The sequence below is a fragment of the Monopterus albus genome, unplaced genomic scaffold (genome assembly GCF_001952655.1).
Source record: "Monopterus albus unplaced genomic scaffold, M_albus_1.0 scaffold52.1, whole genome shotgun sequence".
Classification (NCBI taxonomy): domain Eukaryota; kingdom Metazoa; phylum Chordata; class Actinopteri; order Synbranchiformes; family Synbranchidae; genus Monopterus; species Monopterus albus.
In genome coordinates, this window is record NW_018127932.1 from 178239 (window position 1) to 205240 (window position 27002).

General features: G+C 40.0%; 3 protein-coding genes across 5 annotated transcripts in view; 1 reads left to right on the forward strand and 2 right to left on the reverse strand.

Moving 5' to 3' along the window:
- rassf4a (Ras association domain family member 4a) overlaps nucleotides 1-20134 on the reverse strand; it is a 26597-nt gene extending 6463 nt beyond the window's left edge. Inside the window, exons 1-3 of one of the 2 annotated variants that reach the window (XM_020601709.1) lie at nucleotides 2684-3124; nucleotides 1810-1880; nucleotides 602-814 (exon numbers count right to left, since the gene is read on the reverse strand). In XM_020601709.1, coding sequence (XP_020457365.1) covers nucleotides 602-715 — 114 coding nt within the window. In that variant the 5' untranslated portion in view covers nucleotides 716-814; nucleotides 1810-1880; nucleotides 2684-3124. Of the gene's footprint in view, nucleotides 1-601; nucleotides 815-1809; nucleotides 1881-2683; nucleotides 3125-13673; nucleotides 13750-13844; nucleotides 13914-20109 lie in introns of those variants that run through there. The other variant, XM_020601710.1, reaches the window with a different exon arrangement.
- Nucleotides 15295-17110, forward strand: LOC109961109 (C-X-C motif chemokine 9-like). The gene is made up of 4 exons (XM_020601711.1): nucleotides 15295-15396; nucleotides 15594-15723; nucleotides 15815-15895; nucleotides 16545-17110. Exons 1-4 carry the CDS (start codon nucleotides 15330-15332, stop codon nucleotides 16672-16674), a joined length of 408 nt encoding a protein of 135 aa, XP_020457367.1. The 5' UTR covers nucleotides 15295-15329; the 3' UTR covers nucleotides 16675-17110.
- Nucleotides 20135-22099: 1965 nt separating the features above from the next.
- On the reverse strand, nucleotides 22100-27002 carry tmem72 (transmembrane protein 72). 2 transcript variants are annotated; one of them, XM_020601818.1, is made up of 6 exons: nucleotides 26691-27002; nucleotides 24056-24122; nucleotides 23712-23867; nucleotides 23201-23272; nucleotides 22970-23109; nucleotides 22100-22740 (listed from the first exon to the last, which is right to left on the reverse strand). In XM_020601818.1, the coding sequence occupies exons 1-6, from the start codon at nucleotides 26764-26766 to the stop codon at nucleotides 22361-22363; spliced, it is 891 nt and encodes a 296-aa protein (XP_020457474.1). In that variant the 5' UTR covers nucleotides 26767-27002; the 3' UTR covers nucleotides 22100-22360. The 2 variants fall into 2 exon arrangements, with proteins under 2 accessions (XP_020457474.1, XP_020457475.1); XM_020601819.1 differs by lacking the exon at nucleotides 23712-23867 and having other exon boundaries at nucleotides 22105-22740; nucleotides 26691-27001.

The following is a 27002-nucleotide window of genomic DNA, read 5'->3' on the forward strand; positions in this document are numbered from 1 at the left end:
GTAAGCCCGGATAAATTGAATTTACTTAAAAAATTAGAGGAAACCGGTTGCCTTAAAAATAATTAAATAATGTTAAATGAAAACTTGAGTGAATTTAACTTAATTTGATTTGCCAAGTTCATTCAACTTAAAATCCTTTATCAACTTCCAACATCAACTTCTTTGCCTTGTTATTCCACTTGGAAACTTAAGTTCATTGCATTAAATTCCAAGTTGATTCAACTTAAAATCATTTGTAATATCAAGTGCTTTACCCAGTCATTCCACTTAATATCTTAAAGCTACAGTAAAATTTTATTTCTATTTAATTTTAAATCATTAAACTAAAACATTTAAAATATGTAAATAAAATACAAAACTATTCTTTTTATGTTTTATTTCAAGTTAGAACAAGAAATTCAAGAACATATTTCACATAAAACATGAAAGTATAGCAACATCATGCCTTTTTGCTATTTTAAGAAATGCACTTATTGGTGCTTCAGCATGTGAACATTGGTACACAGATCTCAGTGTCTCATCAAATCTCCGGTCTGACAGGGTACACTGAACTCTTTGGTGTGCTGATCCATCAGTGTGTGGAAACTTAGTTGAGCATTACCTGCTGAATAAAGCTGAAAGTGTTTTTCATGCACTTGGGGTACTCCAGGTGCAGAGCATACAACAGCCCAAAAAGGACACAGAAGGCCTGAGGCAGATTGGCCAGTTCATCCATCACCACATTCTCTTCCAAGATGACGCCCACTCTGGATGGGTTGAGCTGAGGATTTTCTTGATCAACACAGAGAATTCCCACTGGACTTTCACTTACATCCTATCAGAAGGAAAAAAAAAAATTGACTGGCAATGAGAGAACATAATGATGCCTGTTAGATAATGCTGTTATCCACCAAAAAGTATCTGACTATTTAGAATGAAAGGCATCGTATAAACTGCACTGACAGTAATTATTACAAAAAGATAATACTGGTCTTAAATTGACTTTTCATCAACTGCCATAATTAGATCTGTACATTACATGTACTGTTTGCAAAACCCCTCTCTTCCACGCTGTACTCTCTTCTCTCCTCAACAAAATTAAAATGAATAAGTGAGATTCCAAGGTTATCTCTAATGTTAATTTGAGGCCATTCATACATTTGTGGCCAAATCTTTTCAGTTTCTGTTCCATCATAATTCAATAATGCAGATATTCAAAATGATTTTTAGTTAAAATTTGTTAGGCCATAAAATAGAAGTCTGGGAAACACCAGATACTGTTTAAATGATTCTGAAAATTAGCAGCAGGCAGTCCTCATTAATGGCCTAAATTTGAAAAAAGGGTTAATAACTACGTATGCATCATTTACAACAAATGAAGTTTCTTAAGAAGGCAGAAGGATCATCCCTCAAAATGACTAGCAGTCCCTGAAGACAAAGGCACCTGATGTCTGTTGGCTCAGTTGTCTGGAAGATAGTGGGCATAATTCTAAGGATATTGACATGTATTATTGAATACATTCCAGAATTTCCCCATATATTTTATGACTTTATTGCAAAGCACAGGAGACGACAAGAGGAAATGATATGACAAGAAAGGGAGAGGACAGAAGGGTAAAGTATAATAGAGGAGAGATGATAGAATAGAGCACGAAGCAGATAGGACGAGGAGAAAAGGAGACAGGAAATGAGGCAAGGGGAGAGGATAGAAAAGAGCAAATGAGAGAAAAGAAGCGATAAGAAAGGAGAGCGAGTAAATGCACAGGGAAAGGAGAGGAACAAAAATTGAGGAAAGAGAGGGAGTAGACTGATGTAGACAAGTCAACCCACCTTTGTCTGACCCAGAGGCCCTGCCAAAAGCTGGCTGGTGAGAACTCTCTTTTTGCCAAACAGACATCAGGCTTGGAGAGAAATGGTGTAGTGCATCAATAATAATAATAATAATCACCTTTATTTGGCCAAGTATATTACACATAAGATGTTTTTAAAGTGCTATATAAAATAAAATTTGTGTTTCCAGTACAGAACCGAGACAGCCATCTGTGGCACCAACTCAACCGATGGCTCTAACCATCGGGGGGAACTTGGGGATTCAGTGTCCTGCCCAAGGACACTTCGCCACATGAACTGCAGGCACCGAGATTCGAACCTCTAACCATCTGGTTGGGAGACAACTGCTCTACCCACTGACCCACAGTCCATAGAAGTCCTCCCTGAGATTTTTCCCACCACCCCGTAGAACTCGTTACAAACCTGAAATAAAACAAAATAAACCATGTATACCACCATAAACTGGGTGTTAAGGCCGTAGAAGGGTTTAGCTAATGTTCCTTTCTGATTAGCTAAGTAATGTAATAAGCCACCTGGGCATTTAATATTAGAATGTCATGGCTTTGTAATATGCATACAATTTGCCATTTCGCCAACATTTTAACAGTAAAAGGTGAAAAACGTATTGTCAAACTAGTTAAAACGTTTTTTACTATTCAAAAATTGCCCACGTAGTGATAAGCTAGCTAACAGTTAGCTAGCTAAGAGCTAAGTGATAAGATAGCTAATGTAGCTAGCTTAACAGGTGAAAAATGTCCATCAAAGTGGTCATCATTAAAACAAATTTTACAGTGCTCACACACAGCCCCATCCAGGGGAAAAAAACAACAATAAAAAAAGCAACTGATTCCTATTTCTCACCAACAACACTCACCAGATTTCCTCCTCGTCCATTTCTTGGCAAGCGGCTCAATGCGGGATCGTGTCTGCAGACAGCGCCCGTTGAGCAGGCCTGGTTCACGTGAGTGAGAAAGTAGTTAAAGGTACCTATCAGGCGAAAAACGTCCCGTCGAACTGATGTTTCCACATCTCACAAACAGCCTCTCGAATGAGAGAAGACAACAAAATGATGAACAGTTGAAAAATGTATGTTTGGTCGGACTCCGCAGCACCCAACCAGTGAAATAACAATTATCCCACGTTCAAGTTCCCATTATGCATTGCCTCAAAAACAGCCAAACACCGAGCATCACCTTCTGTCTCTATGGGGAAAAAGAGGTGTGGTCATGACTAAATATATTTTTAAGCGATTTAACTTAAAGTTCACACATTGTATTACTATCAGATGCAAGTATATTATACCACAAATGAGTATAATGTACTTACATTTGGTGGTAATGTAATGGAACATCTGTGTACATTGTAATTGATTAATTAGATATGAAATCCGGGATTACGCTGTATAGAATAGATTAATAGCAGGTTTTAAAATTGTTTTGAATGTTACTAAGGTGGCCTAGCGTACAGTACATTTGACTGACAGATTGTGATTTTGAATGTAAACATGCAGAAAATAGAACGACAACAACAAAGGCATGGCCTGATCTGTGACGTCATCAAGTCTCTATCAGCAACTACATCTAACCAGGTAGTCTACACAACTTCAGACCTTCTATAACTGACACACCAGTGTGAGGAAAGAACTTCAACGATAACAAATAAAGACGACAAATAATACAGACGACATCTGTTCAGAGAAATACTACAGTGTTTGGGAACAAACTGATTCTACCACTTAAAAAAAATGGCATGTTCAACCGGCAGACCTAAAAACGGCAAAGCACTTCAAGAAGAAATAAGGAGGCTTCATGGGATGTTAAGGATAGGCAGAGTTAACTTTCATTATGAACAATACTGGAGGATCCAATTTAGCCAGGAGCTGAATGAGACAAAGCAACAGCTGGCTTACCAGAAAGCCAAGACTGAATCCTTTATCAACAAGGAAAAAGAAACTAGAAAGGAGCTTGAGAGGCTGAGGCAGTACAGTAATGCAGAAGCTCTCAGTGCTTCAAACATCGCCACTCAGGTGGGCAATGATATCAAAAGGAAGAAGAAAAAAGATCTTCAGAGAAATTACAAGGAGCTGAAAGTGGCACATGTGATAAGCCAGGAGAGGCTTATGGGCGAGCTCAATGTGGAGAAGGACAAGAACAAGGCTCTCCAAGTAGAAATGGAGAAGCTCAGAGCTTCACACCATGTGCTCAGCCTAAAAATTGAAAACCTCACACTCAAGCAGCAGATCGAAAGCCTTCAGCGTGAGCATGAGACTGAGAAAACGATTAACACCCTGAAGGCAGAGAAAGACGCCCTTCATCATGAGCTAGAGAGTGAAAAGCTTGCTCATGCAGAAAGGGAAGAGCAAAGTCAAAAACTGCTCGACACTATGAAGGCTGAGAAAAACACCCTTAAGCGTGAGCTACAGTACGAACAGCTTGCTCAAGTAGAAAGGACAAAGCAAAGTCGAAACTTGATCGACACCCTGAAGGCGGAGAAAGACGCCCTTCAGGGTGAGGTACAGTGCGAAAAGCAAGCTCATATAACAAGCAAAGAGCAAGGTCTATGGCGGATCAACACTCTACAGGCTGAACTAGAGAATGAAAAACTTGCTCATACAGAAAGGGCGGAGCAAGATCTCAAGCTGATCAACACCTTGAGGATGGAGAAAGACACCCTTCAGCGTGAGCTAGAGACTGCAAAGCTCGCTCATGCAGAAAGGGCGGAGCAAGATCTCAAGCTGATCAACACCTTGAGGATGGAGAAAGACACCCTTCAGCGTGAGCTAGAGACTGTAAAGCTCGCTCATGCAGAAAGGGCGGAGCAAGATCTCAAGCTGATCAACACCTTGAGGATGGAGAAAGACAGCCTTCACCAAGAGATCACAGAAAAGATCGTTAGAATGCAGACAGAAGCTGATCATAAGGCCATGTTCTACCAGAGAGAGCTGAAGGAGCTGACAAGACAGCTCAAGTTTCAGACATCATTCATACTCAAGCTCTCCTCTGAGCCCAGTGCTGAGGGACTCTCCACATGTGAACAGCCTGATAGTTACTCTAAGGAACAGCTGGAGGATGACCCATGCAAAGACCAGGAGGGCCCTAGTGCCCTCCATGATCAAGAACTCACAGAGGATGCTGAGGTCATCACAGAGACAATAAAAGAGAAGTCACGCTGGAAAAGATTCCGCCACTCTCTAGGGTTGAGGAAACCACAGAGGTGGAAGAAGTAAACCAAGCCTCTTTCACAGCAGATATTTAAATTGGAATCATCTGACAAGTCAAATGTCTGCTGTTAAAACTTTCTAAACAAATGAATCAATTAGGCCAGATGTTTTACTAAATTACATCACGGGGCTGTCAGACATATAGTGACAGATGTCATGTAATTTAGTAGGGAAAACAAATTAATCAGGGCAGCACAGTGGTGCAGTGGTTAGCACTGTTGCCTCACAGCCCCAGCTGACCCGGGGTCTTTGTGTGCGGAGTTTGTATGTTCTCCCTGTGCCTGCGTGGGTTTTCTCCGGGTGCTCCGGTTTCCTCCCACAGTCCAAAGACATGCAGTTTAGGTTGACTGGTGACTCTAAATTGCCCCTAGGGGTGAGTGTGAGTGTGTGTGAGTGTGTGTGTGTGTGTGTGTCTAGACTGGCAACCCGTCCAGGGTGCACCCAGCCTCTCACCTAAAGTCAGCTGGGATAGGCTCCAAGAATGAGGTGAAACTGGGGGGAAGTCATTAAGACAGGGGAATCATAATAAATAATCATACTGTGAGAAACCTACTTTGCACCAAAATTATTTACTTGCTGGATTATAACAGAACTTTTAAGATAATATATTAATCGGTAAACAGTAATGCGATCAGCAAGTTTTCTTAAAATAAGAATTAGGTTCAAAATGAGTACCCAATCAAGGGCGTAGCCAGGGGGGTGGATTTTGGGTTCATCTTGCTCTATTGATAATTTGTGGTTTGTTATTTTGTGACACAGCAGTGTGACTCAGGGAAGGTGTGACAGCAGCTCTGGATGGAGATGGTAGAATAGAGGGTGGAAAGGGTGATGGGGAGCGGGAGCGAATCTCAGCAGCAGCAGCCCTACATGGTGAGGGTGCTGTTGTAACATCAGCAGTAGCAGCAGCAGCATGACTGGAGGACAGGGGTGGGTAATTGATTTTTACAAGGGTCCACATGACAAACTTGAACTGTGTTGGAAGGCCGAACCAGCGATAACTTGAACTTAATTCTGCTCAATATTCATCATCTCCCATTGTGAAAAGCAGTCAATTATATGTGTTGATTAGCCGCTACTGGTAATCAGAAGAATAAGCATATTCTGTAAATATTTATATAAATATATGAAATTGTGGTGTAGGTCAAACAGGAAAATACTCCTATAGAAGTAATAAACAGTAAAAACAAATATTAGATCACAGTTCTATTTTATTTTCAACTTCACATAACACTGAAAAGGTGTTTTGCAGTATGGTCAAGATATACATTTTCAGTGAGAGAAATCCAGTCTGGCTTGGGCTTGAACAAGTTCATTGAAATCTGGATTTGTTGAACTTCATCACTGAGAATGTCTGTTCACATAAGTAGGTAGATCCAAAGATTTCCTGCGATGTCCTCAACCCTCCTCGCTACAGTGCGTCGGGAGAGGGCCACGTTCTCATATGTGCCCTTTTTCTCCAGGCATATTAGTGCTGCAGAGTCCAACAAACACTCTTTAATAAACTCTCCGTCAGAAAACAGCTTATTTTTTCTGGCGATTTTGTGGGATATGACATAACTTGCCTTGAAAGCTGCATCTCTGGGTGTGGAAAGTTTGGTAAAAAGTCTTTGTTGGTTACGCAGTGTCACTATGTCACTAGCAAAGCATCCGACTCTCTTGTGCGCTCTTCATCTGACAAGTTCTTGTATTTCTCCTCATGTTTGGTCACGTAGTGCCGATTCAAACTGTAATCCTTGAACACAGCAACCTTTGTACTACAAACTAAGCGCACCGCTTTACCTTTGACTTCTGTAAACAAATACTTTCCAGTCCATGTCTTGTTGAAAACGCAGTATTTGGCATCAACTTGTCTTTTTTTGGCACGAGTTGACATTTTGAGGGTTAGCTGGCCAACATCACCTGTCTCTCACCCGGTAGGTCGGGGATCTTAAGTTCACCCGTGAACGTTTTTCATTCATGTTCTGATTTGATGGACCTCACGCAGGCCGGACAGGGATGTCCAAAGGGCTGGATGTAGCCCGCAGGCCGTAAAATGCCCAAGTCTGCTCGAGGAGGAAGGAGCGGGTAAGACAGCAGCCCATGATGTAGATGGCTGTAGAGAAGGGGGTGGCTGGCTTAATTCAACAACAATGGGGGACGGCGGTTATATAGCTGACGCTGGTGACCCCCCCCCCTTGTGTGTGTATACAGATCGTTTATAAGGGCTGTAGCAGCACAATGTGTGGGAGTGGGAGATGAGGCCTGATTGTCAGTGGAGGGAGGAGGAGTGGGGGGGCTGGTTGTCAGCTGTGGGAGCATTTTGAATAAGAGCCGACTCAATTTGTCAAAGAGAGAGAGAGGGAGGGAGAGAGAGAATACCAAAGTAATACAGAAAAGACTTAGAAAAAGGAATTCTAAGTACTCTAATTCCTGGAAGCCAGTCTGATCAGCTGATATGCTACCAGCTGAAAGTTTGTTGTTGCCCTGTAGTATTTTTGATTTAAGTTTGTTTTCCAATTTAGAAAGTCATTGTAAACACGTGAATACATGGAACATTTTGAACATGTTGTCTGACATAGGAATGGTCAAACATATTTGACTTAGACAATCAAAAGGCATCTACAATCTGTGGAAATCTGTGGAAACCGGAAAAATCTGATTGTAGGTAAAATTACACTAACTGAGATTTATTGCTGTGAAGTATTTTTGTCATCTTGGAGAATGCTTATCACTCAAGATTTACAAACCGTGTGAGAGCAGCTAACACAAAGATGTCAGGTTGCTCAGGAACCACAAGGTTTGCTGTTAATACATAAACATCCTATGGAGCCAAACTAATTCTTCATGTTGTCTGGGCCTCTTATTGTACATCCTTCATTGTTAGATTGTTAGTGGGTTTATGCCATTGTTGTACAGCTGTGGGATAAAAAGGCGGCTTGTCGGTGAAAAAGCTGCAAACTATTGAAAGAATGATCAGAGATGAACAGTTTTAGTACCATTAACAATCATGTCAGTGAAAGGAGAGGAGAAGAAAGTGGGTTTCTGGAGGTGTGTCAGACTGTTCCCAGGGCTTTTTTGTTTCTGGAATACAAACATTCAGAGCAGCTGCACCACTGAACATACTTAACCCGCCGCTCCTGAGTTTCCTGAACAGGCATGAATACACCCTCTCTCACACACACAGGCACACATAAATCCACACAGATGTGATTAAGGTCAGCAGAGCTATATTTGGAAGAAGCAGTTATTGGCTGCGCTGCAGTGTGCCTGTATAAAGCCTGGATACACACACTGTTCTGGTCATACTCAGCTGAGAGGACTAGACATCAATCTGTTACACTCTGCACGTCAGACCCACAACTGAACCAACAAAAGGTGAGAGTGCTTCTTCTTCTTTATTAAAGTTTTGCCATTTCTACAAACTGCTTTTAAAGCAACTGTAGGAATTTTTGCACAACTTTGGCATTTTTACATTTCTGAGTTGTAATTTACACTACCGAAAAAGGGGTGTGTATAGTAACTATCAGTTTTGTGTTAAAAACTATGTAAAGACAAAAGGCTAAAAAGTTCACAGGAAACTAAATGCAGGCACACTGTGACGGATTTTTTACAGCTGACAGACTAAAGTCCCATCTAGGCTTGTTTTTAATAAAAGGCATTTATATCATTGTAATCCGCAGACAAAGGAACAAAAGATACACAGACTATTTGTCCCCTCCTACGGTAGCATGAAACACAGACGGTTGTTGTTGTCCCTCCCTCCATTACCCACCATCACTGAGACGCTTGAGGACTTGCCCGTCCATCCCTCATCCTCCCAGTCAACCCAGAGCTCCCAGTCTTTAGAGGACTACATGGCCAGTATCCAGGCTCTCGCCTGCTCTACGGAGTTCCCGAGCTGTGGCCCCGTCAGGCTCCAGAGATCCCCCAGGGTGCGGCAGTTCTCCAAGGCTCAGATGAAGCTCTCTGTCTCAGCCTCACTTCCTCGCAGCTCTCCCCGCACACTAAGGACTTCCAAACCTTCCAGTCTGAGTCTGAACAGCACAGAGGAATTTTCTCTGAAGATGGCCAGAGAACGAGACTGCAGGGGCAAAGACCCTGTAGACTGGCTGTTTGGACAGATTTGAGAGGCTTTGTTGTGGGAAGCCCCATAGTCATTTTGGAGGAGTATCATTATCAAACAAGATTGGAAGGACTTGATTGACATGATGTATGTTGGGACATATGATGCTGAACAGAGATAAACTCACCATATGATGCATAAAAGAAGTAATGATGTATTTATTTCTGTGCACTGAAAAGTCAAGTCTACAGGTTTACATTGTTTTCATATTTTGCAATAAACTACTGAAATAATCATGTTTATTTGCTGTTACTGAGCAAAACAGCTGGAGATCATTACATCTAATAATAATTGTAGTCTTGCCACTCAGTTATCAAGTAAAGACAAAATGGCAAACATTTTTCAGTTCCAGTTTTCCAAATAAGAGAATATTCTGTTCTTTCTCTGTTTTCTATTATGAACCAAGTTTTTGATCAGAGAAAACAGAACCTTTGAAGACATTACAGTGAACTCTGGGAACATTTGATAAATATTTTTACTATTTCTGGCATTTTGATTAAAGAATGTTTTAGAGATAAAGATTAAAAAATGAATTTATAGATACAGCCCTACTTACAATTCTGCTGCCAGGGTAAAATCTGTGAATCTAAGAGTAGCAACAGATTTGAGAGCGAGGGAGGACAGAATCCTGAGCCTAATAGGTGATTTGAGTAGCAGAGATCCTCAGTCTCTCTCAAATGTGATTTTTCTCTTACACATCGGTGCCCGTGGGCTCTCAAATTTTGATTTGCAAACTGAAAAGTGCTCATAGCTTGTTTTGTGCACTTTCAAAATTTTTGGCGCCAACAGACGTTCGCACAAACCGCAGTGGAGAAAGAGCAGAGACTCAGAAAAGACTGCATACATGGCTGGGATTGTGCTTTCATATCTGATTCTGTGCTTACAAACTGAGCAGTGCTCAAAATGTGGTTTGTGTGCCCTCTAATGTTTTGGTTGGGATTTACTTCCATACTATTTAGTGGTCATCAGTGATGCTCCTAAGGTGGCATTTCAAACAGAAAAATACTTGGCACAGCCACTAGAGTGGGCTGCATGCACACAGACTGATATTTGGTTATTATAGCAAACATGCACAGGCAAATACATTCAGCCACTCATGTGTTTCGCCAGTGCTGATTCCAGTCAGGCTGGAATCTGTTGACAATAATACATTATAATCTGAACACAGTGTTTAGTAACAGGGATTTAAAACTGAAATTCCACTCATTTTAGGATAATCACCTTTAATTCATGCTCTACCCACCGCACCACTGTCGCCTCCCCCAAATTTAATTAGAAGACCAAATTTACAGCCCTTGTAACACATGTACATAATAAATCCATCTTGCTGAAGAGCTCTTAAACAGCACAGTGAGACAACACCACCTCCAGCAAGTCAGTTGCTTTAGAGTCTGAGCAGGTAAACGAAAAATAAACCTCCAGCATGCAGAATCATTGCCATTATTACAGCTAATACAGTTGTACTCCTAGCACTCTACATGCTAGAGCTTGTTTTGTCTAAAAAAAAAAATGCATGGGCTAATTTACTCTGAGTGGTCCTGAACTTGCAAGGCAAACCACCTGACATGTCCACCCACAACATGACTAACCATCACCTGACTCCACATGCAGAGCATAATCATGATGTCATCCCTCTCCAACCACTTCCTTTTCCCACTTTGCCCCACAGAACCCGTTTTATTCAGTCTGGGCAAACTATAAAAACAAGTCCCCAAAAATGTCAGCTATACTGATCAGAGTAAAGCTGGGAATTTTCATCTGAACTCATTCACACAGTCACTGTTTTGAAATTCCAACAGTTTCTAAATTTTGGTTTTAGGCCAGCTTTCATCCCTTAAATGTCACTGATGAGTAATGTTTATCCCTCATACCCACAAAATATCTAATGAGTCAGTTTGGACAAACTTTTGTGGTAAATGAGGTTCATCAAGTCTAACAATTTTGCTGTATCATGTTATAGGCATCAATTATTAGAGCAAAAGAACAGAGAATTTTACATGATGTGTAGTTGCTATCCTGTTATCCCAATGCCATGACTATCATCATCCCATTCCCCTATCCATAAAGTAACAATAAAGTTATAATGGAATGGAACAATCTATATTCAAATTTGAGCGTTTCAGGAGCACTTTAAGGATTCAGCAGCAGCCAGAATCACCTTCTTTCTTCTATTTCCTTTTGGGTATGGTGAGTTGAGTAGCCTTGTTTATATAGCTTTGTTTCCGTTAGGTCAGGGGCTCTCAACCTTTTGTAACTTAAGCCAACTTTTGATTGTAAAAAAAATTTCCAAGGACCACCTTACAAAATAAATGAGAAAACACACACACACACACAAAATACAATACAAAAAAACAAAAAAAACAAAACTTGGCCCTATGTGTTATGCCAATGTGGTAGCAGCCCACCACCTGGCGCTCTGATTGGTTGAGAATGCCTGTGTCAGGTTGACTTATGGTTAGTGGGAAACCCCCAGTTCCGACAGCCGCTTGAGAGGTTGGCCTCAGTGGCTTCCTTTTTGTTAATTTTGGCCAGCCTGTCATTCTTGTTTTTTCCCCCCCTATTTGCTTACTTTAATGTTGTGGTCACATTTATCTTCAGATGAAAGAAGAATCAAAAATATAGTTTATCTGCAGCTCCTTGTCTCTAAACTATGTTATTAACCTCTTAAAAACCAGAAGCTTTCTGAGGGCTATAACAGGGCCAAACAGTCTGAGAAGATACCAATTCAGAGGGAGTGTGGATTAACTCTGAAAGTGTGTTAGAAAGATTCTGCAAACCCCCTAAAGGTACATTTAATTTTCTCTCACTGAAGTAAGTACAGTGTACGACATTGCTAAGGCATGTAGAGTGAAGCTGGCAGGGGTGGGGTCAGGCATAAAAGTATTCTTCTTTAGGCCAGGGGTATCAACAAGGCTATCATATCAGTTACTCGTCTGCTATAGGAAGACCCAAGAGAGCAGCTATCAATTTTAACATTTAACCCACAAGAAGTAATTTTTACAAAAAACTCTAATGTTCATGCAGGCCCAAAATATGGTAGAGGTACAAACCTACAGGGTAAGTGGAACAATGGCACACACTGACCTAATGTAGCGGTAAATTTCTGCACAGCACAATATGCTCTCTGAGTTAATTTGACCTGAATCAACCTAAGGAGTGTTTAGGAGGAGACCACCACCTTTCATTTAACTCAAGCCTGTGCTTTGACTCCCACTTAGTCTTGTAGTATCTTGAAAACATTATTGGTGCTCAGTTACACTGAGCGGGACAATGGGGAAATGAAAAACCCAAGAACAAGAACAAACATGTGATTTCCCCCCCCCCCACACACAGCAGAATGTTTATCAGGATCCAATTTAATATCACTCAAATGATCAGACTGTGTTGGTAAAGACTTGCAACTGCAAGGAAAAGACATCATTAATGGGCTGAGCTAGCAATGCTGTCTTTGTACAATACATGGAGATATTGTTGGCCAAATATCAATATCAAATAAAAATTTAAGACAGTGATAACGCTCATGGTCATTTATGCCTACCAGTAACATTTTTTACAACCTGTGGCTAGAAGACGAAGACCCTTAACTCCTGTTCCACAGTTCTCACCAAACTGGAACCTTGGACAGCCTGATATATTTCACATAGAAAGCAACATATACTGTAGATTCCCCAGTTTTCACTATAGTAGCCTGTTAACAACTATCGTATTTGAGAAATGTATATTTAGGTTATGTACAATTCTGAACTAAATCTATTCACATAGATATTAGTGAAGCAACATGTTTTGATTGAATTACACAGTGACTTTCATTTTCAACGAGGTTAAAACATGACTCACTGTTAAAATCCCACATTAAAGTTTTAGATGACCTAATAAAAAGTTATAGTGGTGCAAAGCAATGTGTGTAGTTATTCTCCATGATGTGTCATTATAATGAGTTCTGTTTGATTCTTCTCTTCAAATAATAATGCTCAGCCTTTTAAGAGATTCAAGCTATTGCATCCCTATTTTAGGCTAATACCAAGTTAATATTATGATGTCATTGGTCTCGCTATTGTACTTGTGTGTCCTTCTTGTACTGATATTAGATCTGTGACTGTGGGGGATTTTCCCAGAATGAGACAGGGGGAGTCTGGCTGAAAAAAGGGACAGATCATAACCACCTTGCTCTGGTCCGATGCACATACTGTACATACACACACAATGTCTCAAAAACCCGCTGATGAACAAAAAGGGAAAGTCCGAACGATAAAATAAGAATGCCTATATGTGAGATTCCTCTCGGATTCCATTTTCACTTTGTGGGAAAAGGGGGATTCTTGTGGTTTTCCAGCAGTTTGGTATGTTGGAAAAATAACCAAGGAATCATAGATCTTTGCTCAGTAGAGCAGCCAAATTGGAAGCTTATTTAGCCTCCGGTTTTTAAATCCTTGTTGCCCACTGACACCATTTAAAACAACTCTGTGCTTCTCCCTGCTTGGCTCCTTATTTTTGCCAACACTGCTGTCTGTGAGCTCCTGTCTGTGGCTAAGTTTTTCTTACCTCATGGGTCCTCAGTTGGAAGTTTTTCCCTTCATGGTAGCAGTTATAGGTTCTCAGCAGTGACAAGATGTCAGACCTTAATGTAAACACACAACAACAAAGAAAAGATTAGCATGGTGATATCACTTTACTGTACATATACCGTGCAGTGAGGAAACTAACAAGACTTACTTTGGTATAAGTTTCTCATCACTGAGCTTTACACAGGTCCGATGCTCACCCATTCTGACTAGAGCCCAGCTATAGCAGAACAACATGAGAGACAAATAATAAAAAGTACGTGAAGATTGTATCAACACTTCATGTGTAAACTTGAGCAATGACTGAGTCTATATAAATATTAATGTACATATGAAAAAATAACCACAATTATGCTCAAAAAGAAAAATATTTTTGACCATGTATATAACAAAATAAATGATAAATATAAAATAATATGCACATTAATTGTGCTGCTAGTATTTAGTTTGAGGATTTGAACATGTTTTAATGGAAAACTGTTGAGGTAATGGTCCTGTGTTAAAAGCAGGGCAAGCTGAATTAGAAGAAGTCACATGGTTTGACTCAAAGCCAGACTACTAACACAACAAAGCCCTGGAAGAACAGTGCCTTCCTGTGTCATCAAGCATAACTCCTGCTTCTGCAGCCAACTTTGTATATGCAGTTAGCATTCAGTCCTCTCTCTGGAACACCAGTCTTTTTTGTTTTACAAATTCAGTGCACAGTAAAAAGGGACAGCATTCTATGCACATACCCTCATACCTACGTGGGCTTTTGCTGTGCAGACCCCCCACGCAGACAAACTTTTGGCCTGCACGGGGGCCTACGGACAGAGTCCATGCAGACCCTGGCAGACCTGAGGAGGTGGTGAAAATTATGTCACTTGACTTTAGCAGACATGCAGACGCACAAAGCACGATAATGGTGTGGTTATACTCGATTCTATTCATTTTTTTGCATGTCCGCTAAGGTTGAGAACATGGGTTTCAGGTAACAGAACTTCCTCTGTCACTATAACATACAGCTCAGCATTGTACTGTCCAGGGAAATTAGAGGGAAATTTGCCTTAACTAGACTATAACTTTTAAATATAATGAGTTGTACTGGCTTAGTGGGACAGCTGAAACTGCATCTGAGCCTCAGACTAACTTTGGAGAGAGTTTTTGTGCAGAACAAAAGCTACGTATTTTGTCCCTCATTTTTTGCAGCATAGTCACGTTCTGTATAGAAACATTCAGGGTCAATGTAAAGAGTAGGAGAAGTGACAAATTCTAAAACCTATTCTCATGTACATAGGAATACATCAAGATTGTTTTAACACCAGCTTGAAAAATCCCACACTACTCTTTTAACAGTTTAGAACGGATTTGGGATTTTTTTTGGAAAACCCTGCTCTGAAGAAGCAGGAAGGAGCACGAGTATAAACAGTGGCCGAGCCTGAGATCATAGTGTGGGTGGGCAGAAAAGAGGGTGAGCCTCTTCTATTGGTCACACATTGATTATTGACTGCATTTCATTGGATGACCGGCTTTTTTCTCTCCTAACTCTTTTGATTGGGTAGGCCTGGGGTCCAAGTGGGTGGGCCCAGGCTCACCTACATTTATAAAACAGCAACGTGGTTCAGGAGGCAGTGTCAACTCTAAGCTTGTCTCCAGTATGAAGCTTTATCCTCACTCAGTCTATCAGCTCGCCTTCCTGAGCCTCTGCTGTTTACTGATCACAGGTAACGTTCTACACATTAATCTACAATATGCTTTGATATCTGTGTTTTTCTTTGATAATATCTGGATACAGTAAATGTCAGTAATGGTTCTTATTTGGGTCAAAGTGTCTGACCGTGTAAACCCTCAGTAACTGTAATCTCGGCTCATGTTGCACCATATTAAAATAACCTGTTAATCCTGTTACTGTGTTTTCCAGTAAGAGACTCAGACAGTTCATTTGTCCCGGGAAGATGTTTGTGTCCAGAGACGCAAGCAGGTATCAGAGGGCATCTGAAAGAGCTCACAGTCTTCCCAAAAAGCCCCAGCTGTAACAAATTCACAGTCATGTGAGTACCAGATCCTGCAGACACACACATTCACACACATGTGTATCCAGACAAGTGAAACTAAATGTGTGGGTTTACATGTGTTTTTCAGAGTAACACTGAAGAACAATCAACAAGTGTGTCTGGATCCAGAGGGAGCAATGGGCAAACAGCTCATTCGCTGCTGGAAAAGGTGAGAGCCTTGATCAGTGAAACGCATCCATTAGCAAACTACCACGCACACACCTACTAAGGGTATGCACAGCAAAAGGTACTCTCTGTAAAGTTTTCATGAGGAGGAATCATTTAATCGCTCACTGTACAAGTGAAACTCTGCAATCACCTTCACACAGGACAGGAGTGATATGAAATATTCTTTTTACACAACAGATTGCAAAATAGTCAATGTCCTATTTGGTTACAGAGGGGCTCCGCCCAAATTTTCCGTAAATCAGGGCCAAAAAAAAAAAAAATCATTTGTTTCCAAGCCAGGTCTTGAAGAAGCACCTAGCTCTGCAGTTCCCTCATCTTTCCTGCATGTTTAGCTACTTTTGAGTCAGTGTGAGCTATTGTAATATAGTGGTAATCAAATTTTGTATGGGAAGCTAAATTTGTAAATGTGTATAGATAGATAGATAGATTCTGCTACTGCACACAGTGTATCCAAATATTTAACCAAAAGAAAATGGAATACACTCAAGTTCATGTAATAAATATAGATGCATAAACCCCCCCCCTTGGCAGAGGTCTCATTTTAATATCTGATATGAAACTTTGTGCAGGGCTATCTATCCTCATCTCTACAGTGAACTGCATTTTGTACTCCTTTATGTGTTTTCTAGATCTCATTCGATGGGTCGTGATGCAAAGCTGTGCCTGAGGAGGAGGAGGAGAGCGAGAGGTCAGCGTCAGAGGCCTCGACAGAGGAGCCGGGGTCACAGCAGAAAAGCCTCAGCCTTGAAATCCCAGTAGTCATTCAGCGTAAACGATGCAAAGCTTCTTCAAGGACAAACATGTGCACACACGGACTCTTCCCACGTGGGTGGATGCCACTGGCCATTAAAAAAAACATGGCAACATGCTACCACTTCTTTCTATAAACATCACACAGCTCAACCTAACGCTACCTTTAATTGCTGTCTGGGCTGCAAATCAAACTTGTTTTACAACGACAGCAGCTTTCATGAAACTGACTTATGTAATGTTGAAAATGAAGCCCTGGAGGCTTGTTTTATACTGTTTTAGCTTTAAGTGGACAATGTATTGTTCATGTACTGTATATAGTTCTGTGCATACAGTTGGAAAATCTAACAGCATTTCATTATTTATTTTTGTATGAATATGGACATTTTTCAGACAGTCTTTTTAAAATAAACAGGCCTATGTCAGAAATATAGTGTGACTGGGTGTGCTATTTATTGTCATGCTCCTGACTTTCTTTAAAACTGAAAGATAGAACAAATGAGTACTTCCTTGGCAGGATATAGGAGGTCAGCCTCAGATTTAGTTAATAAACTACAGGGTTAGAGTGTTGTATTATAATGTGTAAATATCCATCCATCCATTTTCTTTACCGCTTAGTCCCAAACGGGGTCACAAGATGTGTAAATATATTTTAAAATGTTTGACAACACAATGAATTGTGCTTATCACAGGTTGTAATGTTTTATACTTCTGTTATCTGCTGTTGCACAATACACAACGAGCAATCACAATCAGGTTTTCAGAGTGTGGACTGATTGAAGTGAGTTTATGGGGGCTAATAATGTCAGCTCTGATGTTTCTTGTATAGCATGTGACAGGACAGACAACAGTGAAGATACACACTTACACACAGCCTACATTTGCAGTGCCATCACATCAATCTGGGTAAAGGTGGGTAATGAAAAGTAAATAACCAAGGCATGTGTCAACCTGCTTTTTTTTCCTGGCACTGATATGGGTGGTTGCACAACTGTTATGTGATCGCATGCTCACTCAACAGAGGACATTATTAAAATAAAAAGTGAAAATAAACTGCTCAATAAGATCGCCAGGCGGTCATTTAAGGGGCTTTCCGGATCTAGTTGGCTGCCTTCTGAGTCAAATGTTATTCATCAATGACGGATTTCGACAAGGCCCTGTCAGCAGGCTGGTCTCCTGATGCCCAGCACAAACCCTCATAAAATCAACATAACCAAGTACTCAAGTAGTTTATAATTTATACAGAAACTCTATGTTTCATGCCACTACATTAATGTGACAACTATAGATACTTGTTGCTTTGTTAAATAACTACTCAACCACACAGCAGATCATTAATTAAGAATGACTTTTGTTGTGATTTGGCACTATACAAATAAAATTTGATTTGATAACGCTTTTACCTTTAGTGCTTCAAAGTATTTTCTTAACAATATCTCTGTACTTATGTATAATCTGGCATGCAGAACTTGTAATCGTTTACACTGTGATATTGCTACGTTTATTTAAGTAAAGGAGAGTTTATGTTCAGAACAATAACTACCAACTATGAAAAAATGTTTTGCCTTATTGACTCATAAACCACAGGATTGCTTCACACTGTCTGCACCTCATCACACATTTTTCAGTAAACACTGGCAACTTTTAGTAGCATGTTTTTGTTACTCTCAGTGTAATGATATTGTATTTATTAGTAATATATAGTTTTTTTTGTTATCTGAAATAAAACTTTAATGTAGGTAAGGTAATGTAATTTTGAGCCTTTTTTTACATCAAAGGTCTCATGTTAGGATTTTTCTCTAAGAGTTTTAAGACTATAGAAATAAAGAAAAAGAAATGCCACATCTTTTACCTGTTTCAGCTATAACACACTGTAAACTGCGAGTTTAATACTTGCTCTTATAGAGAGTAGCTTACCTGAAATTGGCCATCTGTGTTTCTACATGATCATGATGTTGATGTTACAATGGTGCCACCTAGTGGATGTCATTGATATTGTATTCCACTGTAGCAGCACTCAGTGATGACCCATTAAGCAAAACAGACAATGTTTCACTGTTTCAAATATATAAGGAGTGCGAGTTCTCTTCACACAGACAATACCTTTAGGAGCATATGCCAGAAGGATACTAGAGAGTTTTGATATAATCTTTAACCCACAGTGCTACTGGCTCAGCTATTCACTGGGACTTTCTTGGGATCCATTTAGTTGTTGCATCACGTGGTCACACAATGTGATTGTTTTGCATTTCGTAAACCTGAAACGGATGTTTGTTCAAGAAGAAGAAGAAGAAGAAGAAGAAGAAGAAGAAGAAATGCTGGCACAAGCATTAATAGTCACCACATAAACCAGGAAACTGCCTACTGTCTGACTGGGAAGTGATCTCTGGGGAATGAGGTGTAAATTCAGCTACAATGAGCACAACAGCTGGAGACAAGACTCTTAGATTTGTCTCACTTCTGATCCTCTTATTACAGCTGAAGATTAAAATCCAAATTCAAAATCCTCTAATGGAGTTGCTAATCATCTACATAAAAAGATGTTTATGACATTAACATTCATTACTGAGGCAGTAGCATTACCTACCAGCCCTCCCCCCCTTAAATGCCCTCTGCCCACTTTCTCTCTCATCCAAGGAGACAAAATACATGATGGGATGGTTAGTCTCTCTTTCATACATATTTATACATTATAATGAATATATAAATATTCCATAACTAAGATTAAAGCCTGCCACCATTATTATACATTATTCAGAGTATGGACCAAGGCGTACAGCTGTGCAGATGAAAACAGGGTTTAATTTATTGGGTTATATTGGGATTTTGGTCTTTTGGACATTTTTGTCTGTCTCCTTCATGGGTCTTGTTTTTTCTCTATTGTGATAAATTGCCTCTGTGCGTGAACAGCCTTGGTGGACAAAGAACCTTCATTGCAGATCTGTTAATTGGTTCGATTATCGCGAGACTGGTGTCTAATTATCGCACCTACACTGACAGCTGCGCCCGCGTTCCAATCGCTAAAATATATCCAGGTGAGCTCCAAATAATGAACCTAATGCCAATTCTGGCAAAGCATTTCATACAAAAGTCAACATTTCGAGACAAACGCTAGCCAGAGAGAGACATTTATCAGCAAATCACTTGATGATGAATGGTCTATTTCTATTACAGCAATAACGGTGTGGTTTTATTGGAGCAGGCGAGTACGACAGGTTAAAGCTGACAGGAAGGAAAGTTTTTTTTTTCCACATCAGTCACCACTACATTAGTATTCTGAAATGCAAACCTTAATTGACCCCGGTAGTTACCCGCATCCAACTTCAAAACATCTTTTGTTATCCAGAACATTTAGGTGTTTTCAGTGTTCAGCCTCATGATTGCAGGTGGAGCTCCCTCCCGATCTTTTCGCATAAAAAGATATGTGATCAGTTTGGGTCTTACCATAGCAGACTGCCTCCCCCGTATTCTTCCGTATATTCGGCAGCGACGTATCCTTCTTATCGTGCGTCGTTATCAGTCTTCATGCCTCTCTGGCGGTGCGGTATTCAAGCCGAGGGATAAAACTGACAACAGGATAATCCAATAGAAGGCGCGCACTGCTACGTCCAGCCACGCGCAGGCGGGGCGACTAGAGTTTTGGTTGCAGATCTGTAGCTCAGGGGCAGACTCACCACAAAACTGTACATAGCTCACTATATATCAATAATTTGGATGTTGAAAATCACTGATTTCTTTCAGACCACAGAAATAATATTTTAAACAAACAAGCAGAAGGATTGACCCTTATAAATTGTTTATATCCAGTTTATACTTTGTGTTACCTTTTTAGTAGATTTAGTTTTATTTCATCTTATACTTTCCCCTTTTTGTCTTATAGATATTTGGACTAATGTGTAATGTGAATTGTTGTGTTGTTGTGTGCAATACCAAAGGGCCAGTTCTCCACATGAATCTACACATTCCTCTTCACATTAATGCACAGCCACCACTAAAGTATCTCTGTTTTGCTAATTCAGTAGTGAAGAAGTCTCTGTGACCTATTAAGATTTATTTCACCCATCCTGTTTTTGAGCCTGGATCTGCCATCTAAAAACTATTACAGGCTGGAAACAACCTGTAGGAAGTCTCTGTTTCTCTGAATAGGATTTATGGTTTAACATGCACAGAGGAAGTTCGTTGTTCCAGCAGCTGAATAACTTCCTTCACAGAGACCAGCTCATTCTAGAGGATATGGACACAACAGGAACATTTATGGAAGTGGACTGGAAATAGTGACACTCTTTTCCTCTCGTCTGTCATCACTGGGTCACACAGCTGCTAATTAACCAGAGACCATCCTGGGGGAGAACAATACATTAAGCTCCAGTGAGCGGCCACAACAAACTCTGGACAAAGATTCCTTGCTGTCTCTATAAACCTTCAGAACATCTCATCCCTCCTGACTGGATTCAAATGTCATGTCTTACATATATTGTTAAAAAAAAACCATGCATGACGCCATGTAGCTGCTGGAGATGTATACGTGTCAAACCTAAAGGCCGTTTATGTGCATGTATGTTTTCACATGTTTGCTGTCTGACCTCAGTTCACAGAGAGGTGCTTCCTGCTTTTATTGATTCTCGCTGTTGCTTTGATGCTGCAGAGAGAATACCTCTTAAGGCTACATACACTTATATACTGTACCTACTGTTTACTGAACAAAGAACTGAGGAATACAGCTTGTGTGTGTATGTGTGTGTGTGCTGACAGAACAAAACAGTGCTGATTTATGACCTGAACAAAAGAGAAACGTTTGTATGAAGAAATGTATTCTTTTAAACATAAAAAAAATCTAATGAACTGTTAATACAGGCTTTTTATACTTACTTTTGTATCACAAATTAGCTAATTTTAGGGTGATTTTAAGGTGTTTGGGTGTGATTCACTAATATTGTCAGTGCACAGCATATGACATATATGCATCAATAATACTTGTGGTTATGTTTGGTGTGTTACACATTAGATATGTTTAGGCCTATGGCGGCACTCTGGTGGGTGCGTCTCTCGTTACCATTCTGACACAAGCACTCCTCCCAGAGCTCCTCCCGTCTCCATGGTCACCGCTCACACATGACAAACAGACAATGAGGAGACTTGAATATGACTAACACCTGCACCTGCACTAGCGCTAATGCATATCTCTCTAATTCACATTCATGCATATTTTCTTTGATGCTAAATGAATGAAACAGTTGATCTAATTTATTACCTTGTGAATAATGTATGATGCAGTAACTAGACTGGACTGCTAGGCATTAATGTCTGCTTTTAATGAGTCTTTGCAGACTGAAAGCCATCCACATACACATGTAGGTATAAATTGTTTAATTTCTTTGAATATACAGTATATATATCTGAAGTTGTTAAATTATTAATAATAGATTTCACACAAGAATATTTCATGTTGTACACAGAGATTGATCTTTTGTATGTAAAATATATACACATCAGTATAACATTTCACAAAAAAATCTAATACTTTTTTAAATTTTAGGTGCATAATTACATAAAATACAGCATGTTTAAAAGTCTTATTTTGACTGGCCAGACATTTTATAAAGGTATTTTCAGCCCCAGGGCAGCTTATGTAGCTGCTTCCAGTCCCCATGAATACATTACACATGCTTTCCATTGTGTGATATCAGAAAGGCGCTCAGTCAGTAATCATAGGTGCAGTGTCTGAGGTGTCTGGTTCTAGCTCATAGTAGCCATCCATCTCCATCACGCTCTCTGCAGGCTCCTCCCTATCTCTGAAACATATCTGTCTCCTCTCTTTCCAGCTCTTCTGCTCCCTGCCTGTGTCTTTAGCTGTCTGCTCAAGATTCAGCATGGCCTGGATGCTCTCTCCTCTCTCTCCTAGACTGAGAGAGGGGTCTTGGGTGGTGGGAGCCAGTCCGCCTCCTCTCCTTCCTGTTATACAGACAGTGGCCAGGTTTTGGTCACCGTAGCTTTCTTGTGGCCTTTTGGGAGACTTGGGTTTTATTTTTTTGCTCAGTATGAAGTTGAAAAAGGCTGTGACCAGAAGCATTGTCCCTGCAATCATAAAGTATTTTATAGGCTTTTTTCCCCATTGAAAACATTTTGACATGATAAAGTAAAATTAAAGATGGTTGAATTCCATTTAGCTGCTTCAGTTTCAGGACCCTGCTAAAGTGTATGCTGGCTCACGGTCACATTTTTCTAACAAATGCCTGCTAACAGTAGAGTAAACAATGCTGTAATTATTAGTGAAAGTACTGTACCTGCTGTCACACCATGTTACCTGGGATAATTGCATGCCACACCAACATAGGGTGCAAGAAGCAGACCAGTGACATGATGGAGTAATAGAGAAATTTATGGAATCCACCAATTCTAGCCATCTTTCCCAACAACATGAAGAGCTGCCAGTCTGGCGGACAGCTAGAGAGACAAAGGGGAAGAAGAAGATTTATATTTATACTACAGTATTCATGTAAAACATAGATGTGGCAGATAATTGTTGGGTACTCACGGCAGACATATGAGCAGGACAGTATCCAGGAAATAAGCCAGCTCAAACACCATGACGCCAACAGATGATACTCTGGGAAAATAAATGTGTTTAGCCTGATGAGACTGATACAGTCCTGGTGATCAAATCAGCTTTTTGGCTTTGTGCTTTTGTTTATTGTTTCCAGAAGTACAAAGCTTTGTGTTTTTGTTTATTGTTTCCAGAAGTACAAAGTGTGCATTACATTATCCTATGACAAACAACAAAATGAAAATGTCTTCATTTTATTGTGATAGTAGCCTATCAACTATATACAACAAAAGTCTTGGTAGTTAGGAGTACTTTGTTTCTATACAAAAATAGATGCGTCCTTCTCTGTTTTGTGTTTAAATAGTCTGATAAGCATTTAATCCACCGAACATCAAAATGCCCCAAGGCTGACCATCATTAAATACTGCCCTCTCTCTGAAGAGAATTGCTGAGTTGTGTGTTTGTGTGAGTGAGTGCAGCATTCATCTGCATGCGTGTGTACCGATGGAATAAACAGTCATGCATTTCTGGTGTCCTTTGGGAGCAGTTTTCCTGTGGCTCTGTGGGAGTTTGGCTGCGAGCCATAGAGAAGATGATTTCTTTTTCTGCCCTCTGCACCTTGACTCCTTCCCAGTCTTTTCTTGCAAATATTTGTTTACTGTGTGAGTGAATATGAAGGCAGGAAACATACTGTAATTGTTTTCTAAATGCCCTCGGGTTACACATTCATTCTCATAATTAAGATGGTCTGATTGTAACTCTGCAATGCCACCGGTTCAGTCTCAAACAGGGTCAGTGCTGCTTTGGCAGGTTTAAATTAATAGATAACAGAATCTGAGAACTTACATTAGGTAGATGCCAAGGCTGCTGAATTCTCCCTGTCGTAGGGTCTCCAATCCCACAGCACACAATACTGGAAAAAAAGATAATAGGAAGATATTTTCCTTTTTTTCTGGGAGTTAATGGTGAGCAGACTGTCCACCAGATGTCAGACTAAGTTCACCAAGTTTACTGTTCTTTGGCACATTTTGAAATATGCCTTTCTCATATTGCTTTCAAGGAAGTTTTACTGTATCCCTACAGCCTCATTGCTGTGATGATTGAGGCAGTTATGAGTAACTTATATAAAATCCTCGCTAAAGTGACCTAAACTGAGCCACCGACCTTCCAGAGGGTAAAAATCAAACCAATGATGTATGTTCTATACAGATAAAAAACATTTTATTTTGCCAATTGTTGCAGTTTTTTCAGTCATTGTCACAACATTTCAGTAACAGTTACTCAGGCTTGCAATTATATAAGTATAGTCAGCAGACTAAACATTTCTTAACTCTTTCTTATTATTATTATTGTTATTATTTTGAATAGGCATTTCACAGATTTTTTTGGCAGTGAACCACAGTCAGAACATACTTAAATATTTTATCACTTATATGTGAAGTGGTCACTATAGTCTGTTCATACCCAGTCTTTCTATCTTACAGCTTGGGCGTATGAGTGATAAATAAGCATATTGGCATTTCCTTTATTCTTCTAGTTACACTTAGTCTATGTAAACGAAAGTGCACACCATGAGTTTCTCACTTCTTCTTTTTATGCACGATCAGCCTTGCTGCACTGCCTATGAGCAAGAAACTGTATGTTTTCTAAAGCAGCCTTGAAACTCTGATCTATAACAGTTGTAGAATAAGCTTTTCCTGAAGGACTCAATCAAGTAGTAGAAGAAGCTTTTCCTGAAGGACTCAATCAAGTAATTGAATTGATCTATAGGACTACTTCCAGCATTGCCACTAAAGGAATAATATGACATTTTGGAAAGTACACGTATTTGTGTTCCTTCCAAGAGTTAGATGGGAAGATCAATATCACCCATATGACTATATGTTGAATATCAAACTCCTACCAGCAGCTGCTTAGCTTAGCTTGGTATAAAGACTGGAAACAGCTAGCCTGACTTTGTCCAAAGGTAACACAGCCCAACGCCCAGCACCTCTAAAGCTCACCACTTCACTTGATGCAGTATTTCTCATTATATTTTGTCATTTTGTTATTGTGCTCTGGTTTTACAGAGGTTGTGTGCTGGACTAATTCTTGGTCAGGCAGGGTAACCTCCTAGCTAGGCTGATAGGTTTTGTCACCTCTGTACAGACCCAGGCTAGCTATTTCCCTCTGTTTCTGGTCTTTATGCTAAACTAATCTAAAATGTTTGTAACTGCATATACAGTATTTATGAGGGTGGTACAAGTCTTCTCATCTAATTCTTAGGAAGAAACCTACAGCGTCAAGCTTTGCTTTATTGTGAAGATTCCTGACAGCAAAACACTTTTGACAGTGACACCTGGAGGAACAATATTAAATTATGAAAACAAAGTCTTAAAAACGGTTTTTAGTATTAACCAATCTTTTTCCTCTGAGGTATAAAAGAGGTAAGCATCATTAAGTGGTGACTGCCATGAAACACACTGAAAGAGTTTATTTTGCTTGCTTACCAGAAATTCAGAGATAGGTTCTGCACTAGAGAGAAATCAGGGCAATGGTTTCAGACTGTGACAGGAATTAATGCTGCACATAAACCAGCTGAATATTAACATAGTGTACATGTGCTCTGTGCATATGCAGTACAGTACGTTTGCCTATAGAAAACACACAGAGGCAGACATGCTAGCAGAACACACAGGTAGACAGACACACACACACACATGTAGGTGCGAATGCATAACAGCTTGTGATCACACAAGCCGAGTAACCCAGCTGGATGCAGAGAGTTGATTTTAGCGCCATGTGAGGCACATGTCTTCAGTAAATGTTCACTGTTTGCAGCTGTTTGAATTTAACTGGAGAGGGGATTCATATTTTTTGAAGGAGGCACCAAACAGAGAGCTATTTCCCCTGTGATGATTTAATGTGGCTAAGAGAGAGCTGTGTGCAATTTGCCTGAGGAAGACTAAGGAGGAGGGACAATAATACTATGGTGATCAAGTATGTTTTCATATCCCCCACATATTAAAAAATGGTCTGGAGTTTTTTTTAGGTCAAGAATACTGTTGGCTAACATCACTGTCTGACCTTCTAGGTTTAGGAAACCCTTAAAAAGCCCATGGGGGTAACCCTCCCCTGCAGGAGATCTTAAAATGTTTCTAAAAAAAGGTAACATTCTGGAGACTGAGGGTGACAAAAGCTATTTCAGAACAGACAAAGGGTCAGATATCAGCTTTGAACAGCAGGCTACAACAGATGCTGACAGACAAAATGTATAACTGCTGTTACTACTAATAAACTAAAGTTCAACTAAAGTTTAACTCCTCATTTGTAATTTTAGACAAGTACAGAAGTTCTGACTCTTCTGTTACAGAGAGTATTCTGGTACGTATCCTCCAGTGTAGCCAAAGAATTAAATCATGCTCATAATAAAACAATAAGTGATACACGTGACTCTAAATTGAATCTTACTATATTTCATTTGTTTGTTTTTATACCTTACCTATTGCTGTAGAAACACCAAGGATCCTGCAGGCACACTCCACCACAATCCACCAGACACTCGTTAAGTTCCCCATGACCTCAAATACTTTCTCCCTTGACTGTTTAAAAATATAACCTCCACACTCCTCTGATCTGAAATAGTTGGTGCCCTAGAATTCTAGACACAGTTGTCAGCTAGAAAAAAAAGTTGGGTAATCCATGAGTGCCATGAAGTGAAGACTGGATAAGTTTACTTCGGAACTATTTGTTGTTCAATGCCCCTGTTGCTCCAACAACTGCTAATCAGCCTCGTTAACACAAAATACCACTT